At 41.6% G+C, this 25687-nt stretch overlaps 1 protein-coding gene across 1 annotated transcript in view; it reads right to left on the bottom strand.

Moving 5' to 3' along the window:
* Positions 1 to 25687, bottom strand: part of RBM20 (RNA binding motif protein 20) — a 33274-nt gene that overhangs the window by 789 nt on the left and 6798 nt on the right. The window contains exons 3-15 of the mRNA XM_017735175.1: positions 25375 to 25685; positions 23664 to 23725; positions 23417 to 23508; positions 22989 to 23080; positions 19020 to 19163; positions 17986 to 18117; positions 16087 to 16166; positions 14589 to 15273; positions 12643 to 12741; positions 10546 to 11215; positions 8062 to 8181; positions 7240 to 7361; positions 1 to 3298 (exon numbers count right to left, since the gene is read on the bottom strand). The exon at positions 1 to 3298 is cut by the window's left edge and continues 789 nt beyond it. Of these exons, the coding sequence (XP_017590664.1) occupies positions 3188 to 3298; positions 7240 to 7361; positions 8062 to 8181; positions 10546 to 11215; positions 12643 to 12741; positions 14589 to 15273; positions 16087 to 16166; positions 17986 to 18117; positions 19020 to 19163; positions 22989 to 23080; positions 23417 to 23508; positions 23664 to 23725; positions 25375 to 25685 (2720 nt within the window). The 3' untranslated portion in view covers positions 1 to 3187. The remainder of the gene's footprint in view (positions 3299 to 7239; positions 7362 to 8061; positions 8182 to 10545; positions 11216 to 12642; positions 12742 to 14588; positions 15274 to 16086; positions 16167 to 17985; positions 18118 to 19019; positions 19164 to 22988; positions 23081 to 23416; positions 23509 to 23663; positions 23726 to 25374; positions 25686 to 25687) is intronic.

Here is a 25687-nt window from a genome sequence, read left to right as displayed (position 1 = left end):
GATTATCTCTGAGTTCTCAAAGTGCATCGGGCTGAAAAGTGATCATGGGCATCATTAGGAGCTACTTGAGACTTGGGATTGCTTTCAAGTGTTGAGCTTTAGGGGAGAAAAGGACCTCCTCAGAAGGGGAAGTGCCCATTTTGCTGTTCCCAGGATTTTGCAGGTTGCTGTTTTGTCAGGGCAGAGCCCAAAGGGATGGGGTGTCCAAACCACCTCTACAAATGTCTGGCTCTGATCACGTCTGTGGGGTTGGGCTCTGCACCTGCATCGCTCACCTGAGTCATCTCCCTCCAGAAGAGGAAACTGCACAGGGCAGAGATGCCATCTAGAGCCTCCTTTCTCGGTGGCAAGCAAGGGCCTGTAGCTGTGACCCAAACAAGATATCTGGTTTTTTTTGCTGAGCCTCAGTCAAGTCTCCACCTCTGAGACTGAAACTTAAATGACTGGGGGCTGAAGGATACCAAGACCCACTGTATCAAGAGGGGATTTTGCATTCCTAATGCAACTGTCCAGGAAAAAAACCGAGGTTAAATGCAAGCTGTGAATAATGGGAGTGAACCTGGTTCAGAACCAGAGGAGGGGTAAAGTAGTTTGAATCGTCTCCCATAAATCCAAAAATAAGCCCCTGGGTAAACACTCATTTTAATTATTCTTCTGCTGCCAGTCAAAATCTCATGGTTACCTGCTGCTTTCCCTGCCTGCCTGTATCCACCTGTTGTCTGCTTTCAGAAAGTGTGATTTAAAGCTCTTTGGCCTGGGAAAGTCTTTGTTGTGGATTTGTGCCTTGCCTATAATAAAGGCAGTGGACCTGTAGCTTCTGCTGCGATACAAATAAAGAATAATAACTGTGATACTTTTCTCATTTGAGGTTACCTGGGGATAAAGTTGCTGGAGGCATATGACTTTGATATACAGTCAGCTATGTCTCACATCCAATTAAGCTTAACCACATGGTCTAACAAGCTCCCATTAGGCTGGTGAGAGACCCAGTTTGATAGCAGGGTTAGCTTCAAAGATTTGATGCTTGCATTTGTAGTGATTTCCTTCCCTTGCATTCAGTTTCTGCTGAAGGGCATGAAGGGAACTTCATATTCAGATGATACATGACCAGCTTGAGAGCTGCACTTTAGAAGACAATTGCACAATCTTTACTGCCATTTTCATCATCTTATAGCCTGCAATACAAGCTCTTGTCCTAATAGCCCTGTGCTCAAGTTTCACTGCAATGTGAAAAACAAACAGTCAAAGGAAAACCCAACCCTTGAAGGAAAAATACCTGGTTTGCAATATTGATGGTTTTTTCCTTCTCCATAGGGGAAAAAAAAACAACCCAAAAAAAAAAAAAAAAAAAAAAACACAAAAAAAAAAAAAAAAAAAAAAAAAAGCCACAAAACAAAACTAGCTGTTTTAATGACAGACGGACACAAGTCTTAACATACTTCAAGCCTGGACAAAGGTGGATTCAGGCTGTAATATTTTTCATTTCCCCTTGTGTTTTGGTAGGCTCTGTCTGAATCTGGGATGCAAAGAATCCCTCAACTTGCAAGAAGCAGGAATTCCAAATATGAAATCTGAACCTACCTCTGGTAAAAATGAGTGGAAAGCACAGGCCATGAAATGGAATAGGGCTTCAGGCACCTCTGAGACACTGCCTGGCTACAGGGTACTTCAGCGAATGACCACAGCTGCTGGCACAAGACATTATGGAACAAATACTTTGGTGGAAGCAGTTTTGGCAATTTAGCCACTTTGCAATATTGTGCAACATCCCTGTCATTCTTAAGGATAGCTAGAACCTTCTGGGAAACTATTTCCTCTGCACAACATCTAAACAGGACATCCAGTACTAGCAATTTTTACAGAACATACTGTGATGAATATTAGAGTCAGGCAAAGAATGGAAATGCCTTCAAATCCCCATCTGCCCAGCTTGCACGGGACATTTTATAAACTCTGGGATCAATCCTGGCAATGGTTTGCCTGCATATTCACTTTAGTACACAAAGCCCTATCGAAATGAACCAGAAACTTGTACAGTGCATTTCAAAGGAACTTTGCAAAATGCTAAGGAACAACTGTGCAGAAACAATAGCTCATAATAATGCCAGAGCTGCTGGTGCATCCTGTGTTCTCTGTGCAGCGCTCCATGAGCCATCAGTTGTTGTATTCACCTTAAAAAATTCAGGGAAATAAAATACAAAAACAAGATTAGAAGTCTGGCGTCATGCCATAAAAACCAGGAAAATTCAACGTTGCCAAGCTGAGGAAAAGCAAGCTTTAAAGAAAACAAAAAGACCCCAAAAGCAAGGATCTTGAATAAAATGTCTGAAAGAGACATGGTCCAAACATGTGGCACTTTAAAAAGCCTCTCATGAGAGTTTCAAGTCTGTAAGACTCAAAGTTGGCACCCTCTAGAATTATCAAAAAGAAGAGTTTCAAACCCAACGGTCCCTGGAGAACACCCTGGCCACACCATGGAAAATGCTGAAACCAGAGCAAGCTGGCTGTCAGCACATGTGTTTGAACTGCCCTTGCTGTGCTGGCTGCAGGCTGTGAGGTCCCTGGGACAGACTGTGGCTCCCTCGGAATTCGCACAACACAGGCAGTGTACAGTCAGTGCTTGACAACACAAACATTTTGTCATTTCACCAAGCTCTAAGACATGGAGGTGGGTGCTGATGGGGTTTACATTATGCCATCTGCTGACTAGTTTTAGCACAATGGTTTTAGATATCCTATGCAAATCCTACTTCTCACTGGGGCAATGAGTGAAATGGCTGAAGATATTTTAAGCAACATTAACGCCTATTTATAGTCACATCTCCTTTCCTTCCAGCGTCCACTGGATGCTGAGTGCTTCTAAGTACTCCACCTGACCTGACGTGTTACATCAGAACTAAAACTTTAAGAATCCCTGAGAATTCTGATTTAATCTAGGAAACCACTCCCAGCACGCAGAGTGTGAGAAAGAATTGCTCCACTTCTAACAGATATGCCAGCATTGCTTCACCGTGGGAAACAGTTTCAGGCATTTTGGTTTTTAATGGCACTCTGGGCATAGATGCATGGAACATGCTCTTTATTTCCCCTCCTCTGTACAGTGCAAATTGACAGTTATATCATAGAAATTAAGAAAAAAAAAAAAGTATCAGCATTCACTCATTACAGCTCTTCCAGTTCATCTACATCACAGTTTTTTCTTTGCAAAGTGAGGAACAATGCCAGTGTCATCCTGAGGCAGAGGGCTGCCTTCTTCCTTCATTTTCAGGCTTTCTTCTGCAAGCTGGGATAGATACTTCTGCAATCACATAAAAAAATAAACCAAAGCATTGTTACCAAAACTGAAAATATTCAAAATGGGATTCTTTATGCCTGTTCAGTGCTCTATCTCTTCCAGCATCTCAAAAGGAAAGAAAGCACATAGAAGCCCCATTTTGGTGAAAACTCAAGCCAGAAAACATGGCTGTGTCAGGCAAACTACCTGAATACATGCAGAGCCTCAGAAGTTCAGTGGTTTACTGTTTGCCACAGGGGGAACTGGTGACAGAACCAGGAGGACTCTACTCCCCATCAGTCTGTGTAACTAGACCTCACCTTTTCTCTACTCCCCTGTGCTATCGGGCAGGAACTAACTCCACTGAGTCAACTGAATTCTGCTAGGAAAGTACTGGTGTGTTAAACATAGACATGATTTCAGAGTCATGATTTAAAGTTTATATATTACATTTTCAGCATGCTCAGTTCAGAGAGACACCTTTTGTACTAGAACATTTTGTTTTAAGGGAATAATCACTCTCAGTAATAATTAACACAATTTAGCAGTTTGGCTAGAATATTTACATTTACTGTGTTTCTCTAAGATAAAGCCTCTTGCTACTTTAGGTACTCAGTGAGATTTAAAAGAACAGACATGGTCAGTGAGGCTTTCAGTCTTTTGGCAGTGTTCTTAGCTGGCAGAGCTGCACACAAAATGGATGAATGGTGACCCACGGGTGTGGGTCTGAAAATAGTGCTCAAACTATTTATTCAAGGTCAGCAGGCATAGCAATGGATGGAAAGAAGCTTCTTCAGCAGCAGCTAGTGCTGGGAAACTTACACATAATAATGTAGAGGTATTCTTATTAATGACTTACACAGCTCACATACATCCCATTCAAAAATAACTGACCTGCACATTGTTAGTATCATAAAACTCCTTTTCTAGCTATTTGCTCATTCTGATTTATTTTGAAAAGACCCTTTCACATCACCGCAAAATTTTACCTACTTGCAGGATTTCCCCAGAATACAGTTTACTTTTTGGCATCCATGGGGAAGAGATTAAATGATAAATGGATATAGAAATACTAAGGGCTGTGTTAGAATTGCCACATTCTCTCACGTAAATACAAGTTTTGAATATAAGAGGTTCATCTGAAAGGGCCTCAGCAATGGTAATGAATGGACATACCCGTGACAAAGTGACAACTGCACCCTTGTTACTCTGAATAGAGAGATTTGGCTGTGGAAATTACACAACTCTCAGTCTTGATCTCTGGGTGCAAAATTCCATGTGGCAAAAAGCCAGAGTAAATGTTACAGTAGTATACAGAGATACAGGGTCCATAAAGGCTGGGAGACATGTTCCATACACCATGGACTGTAATAAATCACTAACATTTGTCCCTGGATCAGATAACCCAGGCTTTTGGGGCTTTTAATGAGCACCGACCAAAATAAGACTCAGTTTTATCTGCTACCTTTAGCTGATATTGTCAGCTATCATGAGTATCACAAACACCATTTTGAAGTTTGCAGATTCAGATTAATTTATAGCAAAATGGCAGTCAAGCAAAAGATGTGTGGTTTTTTAAATTTAAATACAAGTTTTGACAAATACTGCATAAAGGCAGTGGAAAACAAGATGAAATACTGCACTGAATTGCCAAGGTAGCTTTCACCAGATGAATGGTGAGAGCTTTCTGTGGTAGCGGAGAAAGGGTTGGCAAAAATAGTGGATTTTTTGGACTTGGGAATTGCAGTGGATCTGTAAATACAAATATCACCTGGGAAAATAATTTGTTATGATGAAGAGAATTAAAAATTACAGAAAGTCTGCAAGGCTGACAAAGAAACAGTTGATTTTTTTATCAGTGATTGATGTTATTCAAGGGGCATCATACTTAGATGAAGTTGACTATTTTACTTCAAGACAAGGCTTTTTGAAGAAAATTGGCAAACAAATTGTTTAGCTTTGCATTCAAATCCAAACACTGAACACATGAACATCTATTTTGGATGTGGATCAAGGAGGTCACATGAGAGACAACAAGTAGCAAATCAGCTATAAAAGACTTAAAGCCATGACACAATTTGGGACACTGTTGTTGTCACTGGATGATGGCATTTGGCATTCAGGCAGAGAACAGGAACACAGCTTGCAGCAGCACTCCCGTAGCTCCACTATAGTCAGAATCCCTAGCTCCTTTATTGGTGGATACAATCGTTAACTTGCATCATCACAGAAGACATATTTCTTGCAGAATGCATAAATGAGCATTATGGTGACTAAAAGTGTTCTAGCAACACAGAACAATGATTTGAAATTTGCTAAGTTTCCATTTGAGCAGGCAAAAGTTGGACGAGACATTTACTTCCTGTATTTAGTAAGATAAGAGGTATGGCTCGACAGAACAGCCTGTTTTTATTACTGCATTTGACAGATTTAATTTTAACAGCTTTTATAGTCTTTGTTCTTTTATCTTGATTCAGTGTTAGATATCTGCCGCAGTACTCATGGGAAATCTCTTAACAGAGAGAAAAAGAGATTATTTTCATACTAAGTTTTAGTTGGGCCTTTTCTCTTATGACTTTAACAAAATAACTTAGAAAATGAGATAAAAATATAACTGACTTCTTCCCATGGAACCAATTTCCAGGGGCAAGGGCAGGAGCTGCAATCTTTCTTTAATATGAGTTTCTTAGTGACAGACTTGCATGGGATACATGGCTTGCACTGAGTGGTGCCACCTCTGGTGAATCCTTCTGGATTTTTTGTATGAAGCAAAAAAAGGCATTGAAACTGGGCACTTGTTTTTCAAGCTTGCACTTGGAAGATCCATTATGAGCAAGCATTGCAGCTCTGTAGCAAACCTTCGGAAGCCAGAGGCCTTTGTATGGTTACAGCTTATGGAACTTCAGGAAAGCCAAGAAAAAAATTCTCCCAGAGAAATTATTTGACTGTGAGTGTTACTAGAAAAGTCAATGCCTGCTAGCCAGCTAAGGAAAGAGAGCTATTACTTGAACAGAAGCAGAATTACTGCATTTACTGTGGGCAGAGGGAAGGAACAGAGAAAGAAGGAGCAGCTCTGCTTTGCTCTGCCATGACTTTTGCTAAGAGTATGAGAATGCCAACACAAGTGTGTGTGCAGTGTACACACACTGCTCACGGGCAGTGACTGCAGTGGGAGCCAAGGCCAACTCCTCTGAGGAGCCCTGAGCATGGGGCAGGTAATGCTCAGGCTGTTGTGACTGATTCTATTGATGGTGCATCTGAAAAATGGCAAAGGCAGGTCTTTGATTGAACTGCAGGCACATGTGTTCTCCATGTGCTATTATCAACTGCTGATGTGTTTTTGTTATATTCTTACGGAGCAACAAGTACTGACATGCTCCTGCATATCCTCATGGAAATTACTCAGCAGGGGTGCTCTGCGTGGCTGAGCCGTTGCGCTGCTCTGCACACAGGGAGGGGATTTCAGTGGGTCACAGAAAATGCCTCACAGAGCCCATGTGTCACAGAGAGCTGTGAGCTGAAAAATGCTGAGAAAGCTACACTAACACAGAAATGGGTCTGGCTACATTATCAGACAAGTGCCATGTTTAATGCTCCCAACATTAAGATGTACTGAAGGCTGCTGCTGGGGTTACTCCCAGTGGCAGAAACACCTGGGACCCTCTGGCACAGGGAATTAAAGATCTGAGTTGCATGCTGTGCTAGTGAGAAGGACCAAATGTAGATGAGAAGATCAAATTACCATCTGGCCTTGTTTTACCTACGATCGAGAAGTTGATTTCTAGGATCTGGGAGTGAGAAATCAGCATGCTAATGTTTGGAACTACTGGAAAGTTTGTTTATCTGAATTTCACTTCATCTGAATTCTATCCACAGAATAAAAACTAATTTTTTATTGCATCATCTACCTTACACAAAATCCACCCCATGAGCTTGTTGTTAGGTAGCTTCAGGTGTGTTTTTACCTGGAGATTTTTGTAGTGAACAGTACTCCTGCAGTGACTTGTCTTTGCTGTCTCTTCATTTGTGTAGAAGAGTCCACAGAGCTTGCAGTAAAATCCGGTTCTAGGCACCACAAATTCCACACCTGTTGAGAAATTCTGAATTACATTAAAATGTCAGTTGAAACCCTACCCCTCCTACAGTAAACTTGTTTTCAAAGAAAAAAGGTGCTATCTAGCTAAATGACAGGAATAGGAAGACTGAATCCTGGATTCACTTCTCTGATTTCCCTATTTTTGCAATATTGATCTGTACTTTAAAATCCCGTGCATTGAAAACACACATTTTCTCTTCTCTCTTAGATAGACATACTTTAAAATCTACCTTCTCATAATATTGACTGGAAACTTCACTCTGCAACCTCAAGGGCTAGAAAAGCAGTAATACTTTTTAGCAGTAAATTCATGTTTAAGTTATACAGATCGCTTTTGAGGATGTACTTCTTCCAGGTGTTTTGCTCATAATCACTATTTACACAGTAAAGCCAATACTTTTGCTTACACTTTTATGTCAAAGACTTTTAAATTACTAAGTATTTTTTCATATGTATTTCATATATAGTCCAAGGGAACTTATTTCATCTCATCAGCTGCCTTTTGTCATTCATTTGGAATGAATTAGCAATAATCTATAATCAAAAGCCTGTTTCTTTCAACAGCTACCCATCTGTCATATACCCTATTCCTTCTCGCCTCACATCTGTTCTGAAAAATAAACACAGCAAGTAGCCTTAAAGTGACATCTTGTTGTGAGCCCTGGGTATTGCAGGGGGCGGCCCAACATACCCAGGGGAATGCTGAGCTCGGTGAAGACGTCCTCTTGTTCCCAGCCTGGTGCAGAGGGCTTTTGTTTAGACTCCACCTCCGGGTATTCCAGAGATCTCATTTCCAAGTACCTAGAATTTGCTTAACAAATGAATAAATGTATTGAATGAAAACAGTTTATTAAAGAGACGTTTGTAAACTTCTTGGGACACTTTCTGGGTGGATCTATAAATGAAGTAAAATCTGGGAAAAAAATGCTTTTCCATTCCAAATCAGAGGCCTGTTTAGTAGTACAACTCTAACAGCTGTGTGTGCAGTCACTCCGATTTCTCCCAGTAGACCATTTTTCTATTTCTAATTTAATGTTATGTTTGGAGGGTCTTTTTGTATTTTAATCTCTAAATAGAGCTATAACATTACACACCTCTGGCAGAAGCACAGCCTGACTGCAGCTTTGTAACCATGTATGTTACTGCATGACCAGTGGTGCAGCTGGGCTGACACAGGGGCTGCTGAGATGGTGGGGGCAGCAGGACCTGATGAGAACAACTCCCCAAACCTGCCTTTCATAGGATGGCTGCAGCATCCTCTTCCTGGAGCTACTCTTCTCCCATCCTCACCTCTCCAAGGGACAGTTCCTGCTTTATGGCTCCCAGCCGCTAGAAGATTTTGGTTTCTGAATAGTAGGGATGGGATGGTTGGTCCCTGCTGACTGACATTAATGGACACAGAAGGAGATTCAAGGTGTGGAAAACACTGGATTGATTTGCTGAGGCAGATATAGCCTCAGCAGAAGAGATGCTCTCCCTTCCTATGATTTCTATCATATGAATTACTTTTATTTAAAAATAGAGACATTTGCTATCACAGAGCTACAGAATTACAGGTAAACTGGTCTGATTCCTCTTCTTCAGTCCTTACATCAAAGAACTAGCTCACTTATCTGGACAAAATTTCTATTGCATCGCAAATTTCACCTAGATAAGAGATATACTTTCTTATAAAACAAACATATTTTGCCCAAACCAAACTCTTCCTGTCTTTCAAGTCTGTAGTTCAAAGATCTGCAGTTTCTGGCTATGAGGATGAATTTTTCTTCACTGTTTTAAATATGTCTATTGTATGATTTAAAAGAAAATAATATAAAATCCTAACTGGTCAGCTTTCTAATTAACTTTAAACCTACCCCAGGATTCCAATACTGCAGCAGAGAACCTGGAAAGCCCCCATTAAGCTGGTAAGCTTTTCTTAAAGACACCCAGGGCCTTTGCAGCAACTTAAATCCCATTTAAGTTGACTTCTGTGCTTCTGAGCTGGCAGCTGCATTTGCAGAGGGCCTAGAGCCTTAGACTGCAGATCCCAGATAACAAGTCCATGTCAGAAACCTGGGAAGCATGAGAGGCCCTGGAGCTTCCAGGCTCCCTGCTGACAAGCTGGAAGTTGAGATGCTGGAAACACTAGTAAATATGCTCTTGAGACACCCAACTCTTTCATCAGCTGGCTGCCCAGGAAGCACGGGAGAGCCAACTTTGCCATGCCCAGTCCCATGACAATGTTATCTCCAAATATGCAAAGTCTGGCAAGGTGTCTTCAGGCCAAACAGGTTAATAACATGTAACAAGAGTTTCAAAGCTGTCCTGAAGGAAGAAGTTAGCTCCAAATGAGGTGCTCACATGAAATGTTTCCAGCATTGCACCCTCAAAAATCTTCCATCAGCTTCTTTTCACAACCCCTTACCTATGACATAGGCTCTGGCAGCAATTAAAAAAGAGCATTTCTGACCAACATACTCAATGTTGTTTTTCACTTCATCTCATTATGCACAGCCCATTTGCTCAAGGATCATTTGACAAGAAACTGAACAGACTTTCAGACCCTCAAGATACCTTTTTTCCTGACAGCTAAAATATTAATAGGTAGCTATGATTACATTTATTGACCTCTCACAGCACATCCTATCAGTTACATTAAAGGCAGCATGCAGTAGATAACAGGACATGATAAGGCAAGTCCTGACACAAGGCATGTATTTGCATGAACAGGGACTGAGAATTAACAATCTATGCATGATATCCATGTTACTAATGTTTCAGTACAGTGTGTAAGAATACCCACCTTGTCCAGGAGCCAGCCAGACATTACCGATACTTTTCTGCTGACCTTCAGAGACTGTCACTCATTTCATTGACAATTCAAAATAAATTTAGCAAGGCACTGAAAGACTTCAGCTAAACTCATGTGAACCTTGACATGACAATTATAGCAGCTTATGCCTTTCAGAAAGCTTGCAAGCTGCTTATCATATTTCCTTTACACTATTCATCTAAGAGGCTCTAATGGTTTAGTTTGGCCAAAGGCACTGGGGTTCTTTTACTGAGCTGCTCCAAGGACAAGCCTTGATACTATTAACAACACTTATTCTCGTTAGCAATAAATTTCAGTCTGCCCTAAGAGAAAACATGCAAGGCTCTCTGCAGGCTAAAGGGAAAAAAAAGAAGTAGTTACCCTTGGCCTCTGGACACTCTTGGCTTCCATGTCTTGTTTCTTCACTAGCGTTTTTAAGGAGCATTTCCGTTACTTCTCTGCTCTCAGCTCCTTGTGATCCCATCTGTTTGTAATCATCTATAAATGTATCAGGGAGCTGGAGAATCTCTTCTTTCAGATGAACAGAAGGTATATGGCGATCTTCAGGCTCTAAACGAGTGTCAGAGCTCTTATCAATTTTTCCTTCCTTCTGCTGGCAATCAGACTCCTTAGCAGATTGGTCTTCTTTCAATTCCTCTGGCTTGTCTTCAGGGTCCAGATTTAGGCTTGATGCTTCAGTTACAGCATCATCATTATCATCGTCCTCATCATCTTCCTGACAGCCACTAGAAGCTGCACTGCCCTTTGCTGTTTTGAAGTTTGTTTCTAAAGCTTTATGGGCAAATTTGTCTTCACTCCTGGTTAAGTGGCCGTGATCATTTTTCAGTTCTAACACAGTTGACATACAGGGACACATTTCTGAAGCAGCTTTATTTTTCTGATCAAGTGGGACTATTTCTTCAAGCTCTGTTATATCAGGCTCCATAATTAAATCATCTTCTCCCACTTCATCTACTGTCACTAATTCCTCCATGTTAGCAGGATACCAGGTCTCACCTTCTATTTCACTTCCACTCTCCCAGTCTCGGTCCTGTCACAAAGATGTAAAACATTTGAGAGATTGGTGATCATAGATCATCACTGTTAAAAAGTGGGCCTTGAAACCAGGAAGAACCTTGATATAGCCATGCCTAATTCCTCTTGCGTTTTAGCTTCAAAGAGTGATATGCCTTGGTGTTGTGATTTTAGACCTTATGCACAAGGACAAGAAATCTCTATTGAATTTTACATAAACTTCCCTTTGTGAAGATTCTGTAACTGCCTTGGGGATTACAGTGTCTCCAGTCCCCTGCTTATTGCTTTTCTGTAAGCAGTAGAGCAAGGCACAATGTGTTACACTTTGTTATGCGACGGGTGCTACTATGTGATGCCCAAGGAAATGAACGTCTCCCCTTCCTCTACCTCCATCTCAGTGCAATGAAAGTATACAGAACCCCATTCGAGCCGCTGTGGCTTTCCCTTTGCTGGACTAGGTCCTTTAAATTCATACGGTGACTGAGAAAACATGGCTTCCTTCTCCAGTCATTTCCTTCCACCAGCAAGATCCCTCTGCCAGGGACTGTGCTGGTAGCCACTGGCCTAAACCTTAGGAAAAAGCAGGTTTACAGTTGTACTCCAAGGTACATATTCTGAAATACCTCATACATGCAGTTACAGACTTATAGGACTCAGGCACTAATACTGGACTTTAGAAGTCTTAGAATTAAAAGGTGTATCTTACTTTTAAGACACACTTGAAGCTTAGATTTCAACTCCCAGACTCCTGGTGTACACATAATCTATTAATAATCTGTATTCTCCTCCTGTTTGGCCATTCCCACACTTCCCCTCCTAGAATCCTAAAACAGCATGAAAACTCTGTGAGTTGGCACTGCTCTTGCCAGGAGATCAGTTTTCTGCAGCAACAGATATCAGTATCTTCCATATCTGACCATCAACCCATGACCCTACAGATATGAAGCTGGAGGAATTCCAGGGACATTGCTCTCCCCGATTGCAAAGCAGCAGTAGGGTTGCTGTAAAGGCATATTTAATTAAAACCAGAAACAATCAGGACACTACTATCTATAGTTCATAAGGCCAATGTTCTAAAAAGTATCCATCAGACTCCCCTCTTTCTCCACTAACTGACCGCATCTCCTATTTTTGGGCACAGTTTGCGAGTTACCCAGTTCACTTGGGCATACATTCCTTACAGCTGCCACTGCCAAGCGCTATGTATGTGAAGCAATGTACATGGGCAAAGAGTAACTAAAAAAAGAGTTCTGGAGGCTTCAGGAAAAGCTGTCCCTTAAAGCAGAGGTCAAAATAAGACAAGTTAATTTAGACAACCTCCTTCTCCAACCCCTTTACGTGTTTTTTCATGAGGGGTTAATATTTCATTTGGCAGAGCATGCTACCAAACCTAGGGTTTCAATCATTTTCTCAAAGGAGCCACACCAGCAATGTGTCACCAACCTTCTCTTTCCTTGTGTTTTCCAGAATCTCTCCGGATTCTTTTCCGTGCTTATTATCTGAAGGTGAGCTCTTCTCTGGAACTTGCTGCTCTTTTTCAAGCTAAAATAAATACATATACATGTATAGCAACACACAGTGGTGCTCTAGTATGTTTCTATTCTGGGTGTAGACAAGCAAAGTCACTCACAAGGTCACATTCTTTATTTCTAAAGTTTATGCAAGTCAACTAGGCTGTGGGAAAAGACCCAACAAAAATTCCATTAGCAGAGCTGCACAAATAAGAATTAAGAAAAAGAATTTTTAAAAAAATTAGCGGTGTAATTTATATCACCTAATTGGCTAAAAGACAGGTGGGGGAGAACGTCAATTCCTTAAAATTTCCAGCCTCCACTCCTCTGTTCTCTACCCACATTTGTCATGTTGGCTCAGATGTGGTAAGGAGAGCAGCAGTGTTAAAACTCTGCAGAAGACCTCGAGTGTTTTGTTTATTGACAGAGGATCAGTTGAAAATGGAATTGCTTGCACAGTTCATACTTTGGAAGAACAAAACCACAGTACTACCTGGTATTTAGTAGAAGAGGGACAAAGGAAAACTGAGTTTAAGACATACAAAACTATTTCCTCCTTTTAAGATAAATTATTAGCAATAGTCCCTGGAGAGGTATGTCTTTGGCAAAGCCACTGTAAAATAACTTGGAAAACATGCAGAGGAGTGTGATTTAGGATGCTGTCTGACATTTCTCTCTGACATCTCCTCCCAAGGAACCACACATCATAGTGAAATACCAGCCAAAGGAGAAAGATGATAAAAGGTGGTACAAACACACATATCTATGGCATGAGGTAGTGCTGCTGCTGGTTACAGACTAGCTAGATACAAATCTAGGAGATTCCACCAACTTGGCCCCACATGAGAAAAATGAATGCAAGGTCAACTGGAAACAACCAACAGTGGCCCTGGCAGCACAAAGGCACAAGCAAGAGATGGAGCCCTGGTCAGCCAAGCAGCTCTGCAGCCTCCCATGCCAACAGCCCCAGGGGTGGATAGAAGCAGCATATCCCTGGGGGACACCAGGGGAGGCAAGGTGGCCAAGAGCCAGTAACCAGAGCCCTGAGAGGTGGGGATATGAGTATGGGCTGTACTGGGACTGAGCAAATGAGGCATCTTGATGTGTTCCCCCTCCTACTTTTTCCCAGTGGAGAATCAAACCCACAAACATTGCCACTTTATGAATGGAAGTATCTCTCCTGAGATCCCATAATTTTATAGGTGAGCTGATTCAGTGGTTCTTGCCATGGGAAGAGATTCCTGCCAGTACACTGAAGGGAGTGGTGTGAATTATCCCTGCCACAGCTGAGGGTAGGGACACATGATTAAAGAAACAATTGCTCTGTTGAGTTATCCAGAAAGAAATGTTCCTCATTAAAAGTTCATTCCCCATTTTAATAGTATAGCAACCACTTCCCTGTATAAATACTGTGCACTTCCGTAAAGTATCACTTAATTCCCAGATAAGTCAGTCCTCCTCACTGGCAGTGGAAGGTGGTGATGGATGCAGAAAGAGCAGTTATGGGGCATTCTGCACAGAGTTAGCAAGAGTACAGTTGCTCCTTCACACACAACCTGCATGCAAATAGCAGACTGTCACCTGGTTTTGTTTTCAGCTGTCTGTCCCCACCCCTCCACTTGTTACCCAAAGGTGGTGCTAGACACAGAATTAGAATGTCCATGTACCCAACACCACAACAGTGTAATAGATCTGCATGGTCTGGGCAAAAACACAGACACGACGACTTCCCAAGACCTCTTCTATGACTACATTCCCTGATTTTATCATCTAAAAACATTTCATGTTGCCAGCATCACACCCACGACAAATGCTCTAAGATATTTCAGAAAATATATTAGTTCAGCATTTACACTTCTTACATACACTTTTATTTACCTCGTCCTCAGGAGGTTTGGTTTCCTTCACATCACTGCCTTCAGCAGTAGCATCTTCTTGGTCTTTTTCAGCTTTCTTCACTTTATTCTTATCACTTTGTTTTTGCCTGGAGCCTTCAGATACTTTGCCGTGCTTCTGTTCAGCTGCCTCCTCCCTGGCAGTGTCCTCGCTGTAAGAATGCCTGCGTTCCCTTAACTTTGCCTCTTCCTTTCTCTTAGATCTCCCAGGTAAATCCTGCAGCTGCCTCTGAAACTTGTCAGATTTTGACTTAGAGGATTTTCGGTAATAGTCATCTTCCCTGTTCTTGTAGCCAGATAAAGGGTGAAGAGACCCAGGGGAACCAGTCCTTAAGTATTTTTCTCGGTGTCCTCTGCCTCCTTCAAGCCTTTCATCCAAATCAAACTTGTCCAGTTGTCGGGAATAATGTTTCCTCTCGTGTACCCACGTGTCAGTCCTGTCCCTCTTCTCATCCCCATTCTCTCGCCATTCTCTGCTATCTCTTTCCTCTTCCCGTCGAGAATAGGGGGACTGATCCCAAGCCTCTCTCCCGTTTCCCCAGTCGGTCCTGCTGGTCCCCAGCGGGCTGTGGGGTGAACTGCCGGAAGTGAAGCTGGGCGTGTGGGATCGAGGTGACAGTGAGCGGCTTATGGGGCTGCGGGAGCGGGGCCTGTCCGTGCCATACCTGCTGCAGGGGGAAAAGGCAGCTGTAACTGGCTGACCCACTGTTGTCTACCAATTCTTGTTCACTGGAAGCTCATGGGGACTGCCCTGGGGACTGTGAACCTGAGACCCCAGGCCTTTCACAGACATGCACTGCACAGCTGCAAACAGTGAACAGGAGAAAAGGCAGTGTCATAGCCACAGAGCTTAACTAAATCCCCACAGAACTGTCAAGAATATATTCATTCATTCTTAAAAGCGTCTCATAGGGGTTTAGCATTAAAAGCTTATAATATGTTAATACCTTTACAATGACCCTAATGTATGTAGCCTTAATACTCACTCAGCTAGGGCATCTCTGACACAAAAGTGACAAAGGCCATCTGTTTAAAGGAGATGTTTTAGGACTGTGATTCTTCTCCAATTTTGCTGAAAGTTCCAGAAGTCAGACAGATCAGATATGTACCCAAATACATTTTATTCTGAACTGCCTCCTTCCCACTTGGTCTCAAAGCACCCCCAGCCCTTACGCTTTTGACTCAACAGGGAGGAGAGTGGAACAGCTTCATTTTTGTGCTCTTCACATGCCAGACATATTTTCTGAGATATAATCAGTAGGAAAGAGTTATTTTCATAACATGCACAGTTTCAATCGGATCTCATTATACAGTATATATTATAGTGTACCTACTTTTGAACTATATAAAAATATATACTATTTTATAAATAAAATCTGAATTAGGAAAGCCAGTGAAATAAGAGAGGGAAGCATACAGATAATACTTCTTCTATCTGTAAGTTTAGAGACTTCTAATTCCAAACTATGGAGAAATTTTACCTGTCCACTTCACGCAGCAGGTCCCTCTCTCTTTGTGAGTGGATGTCCTGGATTATAGCAGCCACATTCTTACCTGGTTTCTAATAAAAACAAAGACACTGTTTTTAGCATGCTGCTAAAAATACTCTCCAAGCTGACACAGGTGATTTGTCCTTCAAGAAACAGTATCCATGCTTCATTCAATTACACTATAACTAGAAATATTTAGTTTCAGTGTTGTGGTTACACTCTTCTCTGCAGTTGGCTTCTCAATATCATGATCGAAGCAGTAAAATGATACAAAGGAAAATTTGCTCCATTACATTGTAGCACTCTCTCATCATCCTTGGCTGCTCTAACAGGCTTTGAAAACTAGCTTGTCCTTCCTTGTTGCACAATCACTGCAGAGCATTTTCTAGGTACTGGATCTAAGAGGAAACAAACCAGAAAATTTTCTATATACAGAATTAAATATGTATAGCAGCCTATCTCTGATCCTCTAGGTATGAACTGCCTTCTCTTGATCTCAGAGTTACTCATTCTGGAGTATAGCTCTGAAGGACTATGTTTAGACAAGGAGAGGAGCTTCAGACAAGCTAAGTGCAAGATGTGTACTGGAGTGTTGATTACTCTACGTAGGTTGTACTACACAGGCTGGAGCACTCTCAATTCCTCAAACACTTGGAGCACACAGAGATGAGCAACATAAGCATGCAGGAACTCAGCAGTTTGTAACAGTATATAGCTCATGCACATTTCCCTCTTTGTACTTTTACTTCTTTGCTTTCTTTCTTGTGCAGAACAAAATAATTCAATGACCTGAAAAACTGTCACTGGAAAAGCAGAAAAATCTTCCTGGAATCTAGGCAAACTATCACACTCTCCTGGGTAACTCCTGCCTCTCTGTCAAGATGCACAATCTCCACCACCTAACATCTGAACCCCTCACTGTGCCACATTAGGAAAGACTGCCCTGATTTATGAACCTTTGTCAACTCCTTTAAGTCTCCTTAAACTATTATACACATACAGGAGAGAAAGAGGCTTTTTCAAAGATCAAACCAAACCATCCAAGTTCCTTTCTTTTTTTCCTCAAGGCTCATAGAAGGACCCTTAACAGTAAATTGGAACATTACAGAGTTGTTCTATAAAATAACTTTGTGCTGTGTTAGGTAATACAATATGGAGCTTTGAAGCTCTGCATTGCCAGTTCTGGTCTGAGTCACCATGAAATAAAATTACTCTCTCAGCATTACATGGCAGTATATAAGCCTCTATAAATATGGTCACAAGAGCAGTGATCTTTGGACATCACTCAAGTGTCCACAACAGAAGTGTCACACACTCTACAGAAAGTCTAAAGAATATTGCTCTGGTTTGACTCTATGTTAAAGGAAAAAAAAAAAATCTTGCTTTATAATATAGATCATTCACAAGAAATAAAAAGAAATCAGTGTGCTTTTTAGTCCTGTTACTGCTGCTTGGTGTCAAGATCGTGCTATGGCTCAAGCATGGAAGCAGTGAAAAAAGCATTGTTCTGGGCTTAATGCCTAACTAAAAGGATAGAACCATCATATTTTTACTGACATATTGTATCTTACACATGGCCGTGTTTTAGACCTTTGTTAGACCAAGCAATGTAGGGAGCCTTCTCACAAGGAAGCTCAGAAGGGATTTTTGAAATAATGGTATGAGAGGATCAGAGAAAATGGGGTCTCTTCCAAGAGTTACAATTTAGAATAAGAGCAAGCAGATGACTGTAAAAGATCGATAACATACATTCATTAATCTTTCTTAATTTCTTTTTCTATAATATTAAAGCATTAATTAGAAATGAGTAATCACCAAGAATTTTTTAAAATGTATTCTCCAGATGTGCCATGGAAACTCACATAATTTGATCAGGAATGACCATCTTACCTTCAGCTGCAATTCCTTGTATCTTTTAGACATCCTAATAAGTAACTTGTCATCATTTATCATAGCAGGTTTTTCTTTGTAGTACTGTACCATGGCTTGGGCTGCTTCACTGTAAGCCATTTCCAGAAAGGCCTAGCACAATGGAGAGAACTTTACAATCTATTACATAACTAAAAATACAAAGTGTAAGAGAGAAAAGGCAGCACAATAAATTTTCTCTGGATTCTTCTCATGCAAAATGTCTTGATACTACAAAACTGGGTAGCTTTCCAGGCCTGAGGCTGAAATGGTAACACTCAATCCATTTCTCAGTCTTTTTTAAACTGCAAATAATGATTTCAAACCAGTTATTAAAGCCAATATGTGACCTTAGAAGCTGGTTTAGTTTAAATGACTGGTATCTAATCTTTCTTGCCTGGCAGTGTTCAAGGCCAGGCTGGATGGTGCTCTGAGCAACCTGTTCTAGTGGAAGGTGTCCCTGCCCATGGCAGGGGGTTAGAACTAGATGGTCTTTAAGGTCCCTTCCAACCCAACCCATTCTATGATTCTGTGATTTTTAAACATTACAATCTCAAACATTGTCCATTGGCATGGATTCTACATCCATCCATTTTGTCTGCTGCAGGAAAGTGAGATAAGATATTCTACTCTTACCAGCTTACACCACTGGTATACTTAAGCTACTTAGGATAGACTTAAGCTAAGACTAAGAGAAGTCTGAAAGTAACAAACGGCTTAGAGAAGGCAGCCAAGTAATTCACTTAAAAAAATTAGCAAAAGTACAGTTTTACAACACTTTTTCATTGAGATTTCTGGGATTTTTAAACAAGAACTCTAAGGCAGTAGTCATGTTTATGTCCTCATCCAATCAGTGACCACCTTTTTTTTTTTTAACTTTGAGAGTGGGCTTCATATATTTAAGTTTCTATTACTAAATAAGAGGTTTTCCCCAAAGACTCTTGTCTTCATGTCTATATGTCTTCATATCTTTATGTCAATAAATGTCAACACTGGTAACCCCAAATGTACAGTACCTGATTAGTAGATTTCATGAGGATATAGTTGGTGACCTTTCCAAATGGGAGGCCCAGGTTAATGACATCATTCTCTGTGCAGCTTCCCTCGGGGAGATTGCAAATATGAACAACTCGACCCAGTGTAGATTTCCTCTGGGGAAACTGGGAAAAAAAGCTCAACTCAAACCAATGTTTTTATCTTAGATATTCTATCCACTAGATAACATCTTACATTTCTGCAAAAAAATGAAATGCTCTGTGTACCTGTTATTAAAAAAAATATTCTTTAAAAACTTGCATTTTAACATCCTGGTTTAGAAGTGCAAATGGGAAGGGAAATGTTTAGCTGCAGTTCAGGTTGCAATTGAGTCTCCATCCCGGGACTTTGCAAAGTCCAGAGAGGATTTCTAGAAGGGAGACTGTCCTTCAGACAGGAGCAATGATATTCCTGCAGAAACTAACTGCTCACTGCAGTCCCTGCTGAATTTATGGATATTAGAAATCAGTTTGGGTGACTACATGGGTGTTCAGGATAGCAGGGACTGAATTTAAATCCTTCTTCATGGAACAGACTGGGCTAGGGGTAAAAGTGATCCCACTTAACTTGTGAGAGGACACACAGCTGTACCTGGGGGTAGAAAACCTGCTACTTTCCCCTCTCACTGCAACAACACACAGGAAGAGGCTTTTACCCCCCAGGGCCACAGTGAGCACTGGACATGCAAAGAGGCAGAGCTCCCGAACTAGGCTGGCACAGGCACAGAGCACTGGAGTGGTGACCGCTTCCCAAGGGTGGAAGTCTATTTTGGAGTGCTGAGGCAGTTCCGAAAGAGCCGCCCATCCCTCTGACATGGAAAGCAGGCTCTACACTCCCTGTGCAAAAGGCAGCAGGGTACAGCCAGAGAGAAAGTTAATTTACCACAGCTAATGACAAGCAAAACATCACTCACGCAGGATTAAATCTTTCCAGACTACCTCCATGTTTATGACCTCTGCATTAGGATTTTACTGAAGAAGTAACTCTACCTTCAGTTAAAATTGTGCCATTCAAGGGAAGATGGGGATCAAGTTCACCAGAGCCATCACAAATGTTTGGCTTGTCAGCAAGTTCACAAGTTAGAGAGCTAATGTTATCTTATTTACACCTCCATCCTGTTGCCTTCCCTCCAGACTTCATCACTTAACCATTTGTGTATTTTTGCTGCATTAGGACCCTGCATTACACAGTGATCTGCTACTTAGCTTGCATCTCACAGAGCCCACCCAGGTGCATAAGGTAAGTCAAGGAAGTGCAAAAGTCCAGAAGTAAGATATTTTTTTTAGCAGAAAAATGACAAAGACCTGATCCTGAAAAAAAGATGAAGCAACTCAACTCCACTTGAACAGAAAAGCTAGTGATGTCTGCATGCATCTGGCAAGGCAGCATGTAGCACAGAACAGAAGAACACAACTACAGCTAGAGGAAAAGGAAACATCAAATGCAGTCCCAGTGTAAGAACACCCCAGGTCATCAGTCACCTTCTGCTTGTTTTGTTTGATCTGTTAAATGATGGTATGTAAGAATCTATGGGACTAGAAAGGCTCAGCTCTTCCCTGCCTTGGCTCCAGAGCCCATGTTCCCACCCACAGCCCTCAGTACATTAAATCAAACAACTGTAAGACACTGCCACTTCCCCACAATTGGCAATGGCTTAAATTAAAGTGCTATGCCATAAACCTGCTGCAGTTCTTGATTAAGAAGTGGTCACATACTCATGCCAGAAGTCAACAGGCTGTACCAAGCAATAATCTTGTCAGCTGATTGCAGTTAAACTGGATCCATTCATTAAATAGAGCTGTAAATCATGGCCAGAAAAGGAATATACACCTTCTGTATCTACAATCAGGAAGTTAGAGGAGCTGTTGCATGCCAGGTGTTGAATGTAATTTTCAGTAAGCCTCAAAGTTAACTTTCTTTGCAACCAATGTCTACCACGGGTTACCAAGGCAGCTGCATGGCTATTACAAAAAAACAAATTAAAAAAAAATATATATGCACAGCAGCAAAATGCACCTCATATTATTTGCAATATTATTTCATCCATCCAATTTGGCGATTTTTTAATTGCAGCTTTTAAAAAAAAATTGTTGTTGTTGTTGTTTTTTGCTTTTCAAAGTCTCTATCCCGTTCTTGAGCATCACATGAATTTTTTCTAAAGATAGTAAGAAACTGCCAATCTCATCCCTCCAGTGCTAATGACTCTCCATGCCTGAGTGAAGACTGGTAGCACTTGCCTTTTAAAGAGGGATAGAGTTATTTGCAGATGGACAGCACAGAGCAAGCTCTTCCAGAAATCTGAACACTTTGTTTATGATTACATGGAGGGTCAAGTGTAATCTCCTACTGCTCAGTTAAATGGCAGGAGCTTAGCTGAAAGTGAATACTACCGTGCAAAGGTGTAATAAATTACAAGCCACCTGGGTTGCAGAGTGAATGACAGCTGACAAACTCCGTCTTAACACCTCTAATATAGCTCCCTGTTCATCCAATGAGCTTCTGAAGAAAAAAGGGATTTACAGTGTCCAGGAAAATCAAAGTTATTGTTTCTTTTATGTCTCAAAATACTGCAGGTCATTCAGAAGGAGGATTTCTTCAGGCAGCTTAAATGATAAATAGTGACAGATTCTGAACAGAAATGACACTGGTATTAGCAGTAATTTCATTTGTTGTAAAGCTGACAGACATGATGAAAAGGAACATTCCTCTGCACCCACTGCTAGTCCACCTTTGACCTTGGAGGCAGCTGTCATGAGCAGCTCTCCTCTTTGCTCGCCTGCACTCACAGTGTCTGTGACAGGCAGAAGCTGAAACCCCTTCAAATGACCTCTTGCATAGTAAAACTGCATGGTAGAAAATTGGTTGGATTAAGGAAATCTGGGTGACCTTTCTGCAAGCAGTGCCTGATGTGAACTGGAGGGACACAACTCAGCCTGGCCTTCCAGAGTGTCTGAGATCACATCAGGAGAGAGATATACACAAAAGTTAACAAGGTGAAAACTTGAACCCCTGGATTACTGCTGCTATTCCATGAATGCCCTAACATAAGTCTTTGGTGTGTCCAGCTCTAGCTGTAACTTTCTGATATGTGATCAGTTTCATTTTAACCCTAACAACTTTGTCTTTTCATTATGAGTATGATTTGCTTTTATTTTCCTTTTTTTTTCCTTTTAAAATCTTTCTGCTTTGTCAGGGTAAGAAGCCCTTTTAATGTTGGTTCTTTCTTCTGGTATTTTTTGATTATAGAGCTAGGAATTCAAGTGTGCATTAGAGCAATATAACTGGGGACCTGTGTTGAATGCAGGATGCAGGGCAGGGACTAATAAACCTAAACCATGGAAGGCTCCACATCAAAGCAAACTTGTTGAAAGACTACCAGTGACAGCAGAGGATATAAATACCACACTAAAATAAACTAAGGAAAAGTTAGTCCAGTAGAATGAACTGATCTGGGACCTCCAGGCAAATAACAGTGAAGCTGCAACCGCTATCTTTGCCACTTGGGAGAAGGACCTCAGCATGAGAGAGGCAGAGAGCAATTGCTATGAATAAATAACCAGAGAGAAAGAAGGTTGCTTGATGGGGTCAGTACTGAAGGTAACTAAAAACTAATCCAAATCTTCATTCCAAGCTGACCTTCCTGGGTCAAAAAGACTCAGGCAATGGGGGAAAAAAGTCAATGAAAAACACACACAAACCTATTTACCCACCTCCCCAAACAACCCTGACAAGCGAACAACTTTTAGGACTGAAAAAACCAAAACAAAACAAAAACTACAATTAAGTTTATATTTGGTCAAAATCAAAAGCATAAAAGAACTGCAGGGAAGTTGAAAAAACAGACTGAATGTTCAGATTATTGTCTAAACTAAAGCCTTCAGGTTTTAATTCAAGTATAAGTGGCTTCAACAAGAATCTCAATACAGACACCAATTTGCTTAGGAACTCACCCCTGATGGAAGAGAAGAAAATGTAGGACCTGGCTGGCCAAAGGATCTTGCTGGTGTAGCGATAAAAGATGTGCCAACATTTGATGGATAATCTAAATAATGGATTACACGTATTTCATTAAAATCTTGAGTCATATTAATTGCATTAATGTGCTCAGTAAGCAATGCCTCATTTATATAGTAAGTAATTTCATAGTCTCTACACCAAATTATTTGTACTATGAAAAGAAGTTACCGTTTGAAAGAAAAATAAATTCGTATTTCCAAAGGCACAGTATTGGCTTTTGGCCTTTTTGTGCACAACTTCTCAAAATTTTTCCTTGGAAACTTTTATAACATTTCATTAAAAAATCCCAGTTCTCCACAGAGACTGGTTTCCCTTCCAATTAAAAGAAGTATTTTTAACTGTTGCAGATACAACCATTCACCTTCGATACTAGATGGATTGAAAACTGCTGCATTATTTGCTGATAAATGCAATGTTCCATCTGCTGAGCTTAACATACACCGGATACCAGTGCTGGAAAAGAAAGAAAAGAACTTTAGGAAGATACATAATGTGCCAAAAATATTAAAACTTAATTGTTAGGCAGAAATTCCTGGTGGAAAACCACTGAAGTAAGAGATGCTCTGTTAGCAATTCAGTTTGAAGAGTGACTCTAAAATAATACTTACTTATCTGAAAAAGCCATACATTTTTGGATGTGAAGACTTCCCTTAATGTGCTGATCCCAGTCCTATGTTGAAACAAAGAGACAATGAAAACAGGAAAAATCCTGAGAGAAATTTACAAGAGATTATTCCTCCATTCAGTTTACCTTATTCTAAAACCAATACTGAGATGCTGAAGATCAAACTGTGTGATGTTGGAGCCAAGCCATCTTCATCCAATGCATTTACTGATTCATTATTTGAACATTAAATTATCAGTTACTTTACAAAAGGGAGGCTTCTAATACAGAAGCCTTCTCTGTATTAGCTTTTAAATTCAGTATATTTCTAGTAATTAAGTTATTCCACTCTTGCTGAAGACCTCATCCTGCAAGGTGCTAAGCACTCTCAACTCCTGCAATGCCCATAAAGAAGGTGTTCAGTGTTCAGGGCAGCCAGGGCAGTGCTTATTATTTCACTAGATCAGCAACATTTGTTGAAGTACATTTAGCTATTTACATTTCTATGATCCAATTGAGCCAGTGCATCAAACACCAACTAACATATCCCCCAAAACTCATTGCAATGACATTTCCCCTGCCCTTTTAAAGTGTTTAATGAAAAAAAGAAATGTCCAGCCTGCCCTAGACAGGGGCTACTTCAGCCCAGCCCTGAAAGCTGCAGTAATCAAAGCAAAACCTTTTGCAAGCAGTTGCTAAAAGAGTAAAAGGTAAATATGAAAGCAAATATATTGAAATATCCCAAATCCCCAGGGTGTGTAGGGATCAGGTACTATTTAATTTGCTAGCCATTTTACTTCCTACATACATGCTGTTATAATTTTATTGTCAGGCCACCGTCAGGATGAGAACACATGCCTTTGTGGTTAGGTGCTGGTCCTGTGATGTGACAGAAAAGGTCATGAGGACTTGTTGAGCAGGGCTCACCAGGCAGCCAGAACAACCATGGATGGCTGTGGGGCTCAGAGGGCCACTTAAGTGGCCTCCTCCAGATCTGACCTATATAACATGACCGACAACGCACTGCCTGGGAAACTGGGAAGCTGTTTCTTGAGGGTGAGGCGGAATTTGGAGCTCCCTTGGCAGTATGAACAGAGAAGTGAGAGAGAGCACAGTCTGTACCACATGTTCTGAGCAGCTTCTTGCTTTCAGGTCAAAGTCCCTGGGGACCTTGAGCCCTAAATTTTCCTGTGAGATACCAGGAAGAAAAAATTCCTACAGAGGAATAGTTAAAATAATTTTATCAAAAGAATGTGCTGGTCCGTTTAAGCAAGCTGCTTCCATGAGGCTGTTAGGGGGAAGCCTTTGGGATCAGAAAGGGAGAAGCAGATGAAACTACTACAGCCGTGGGGTTGCAACGCTGGCTTGAGTATTGGGGGATCAGCTTCAAGCTCCTCCCCACCCCGCTCTGAGCCCATGAAGTGAGCTACGACCTCGGCTCAGACCTCACGTTTCTCACATCATTGCTGTAATCTCACCATCTTCCACGGCAAGATGTGGAACAAAACCAGATCTCGAAGCCCCAGTAACTCCCATGAAACAGACGTACCATACCCTCAGCAAAAGTATGGTCCTTTGTTTCTGCTTCGCTCAGGGCACCTCTGTGGTCATGGACACTGGCGGTGAGGGGTGGCAGGAGCTGGTGGCCAGATCAGTCACCTGACAGCCTGTTCAAGGGTCTCAACCCTGCCCAGGGACGCCCTCAAACCACTCACCTTCAGATCGAAGATCTTCTTGTCGCACAGGGCGCAGACGTGGGGGAAGTGGAGAGGGGCCACGCCGCGGAGGTCGCCTAGCTGGTGCGGCAGCAGCGAGCGGGTGGGCAGATCGGGCGTGCCGCCACTGCGCTCCTCCTTCTGCCTCAGGCAAGGGCTGCCGAAGCTCTGTGCGCTGTGGTTGAGGCGGCCGAAGGCGGGGGGGGCGGCCGTGCTGAACTTTGTGTCAGGTGTCGGCTCTTCGGGGTTGTACAGCTCGTTTCTTATTTCATACTGCTGCTGACTCGCTGACCGCCCCCCGCTGGCGCCGCGG

This window comes from Corvus brachyrhynchos, unplaced genomic scaffold, assembly GCF_000691975.1.
Source record: "Corvus brachyrhynchos isolate BGI_N302 unplaced genomic scaffold, ASM69197v1 scaffold705, whole genome shotgun sequence".
Classification (NCBI taxonomy): Eukaryota; Metazoa; Chordata; class Aves; order Passeriformes; family Corvidae; genus Corvus; species Corvus brachyrhynchos.
The sequence above is the reverse complement of the archived record's forward strand: the minus strand, read 5'-3'. Positions and strand labels throughout refer to the sequence as shown.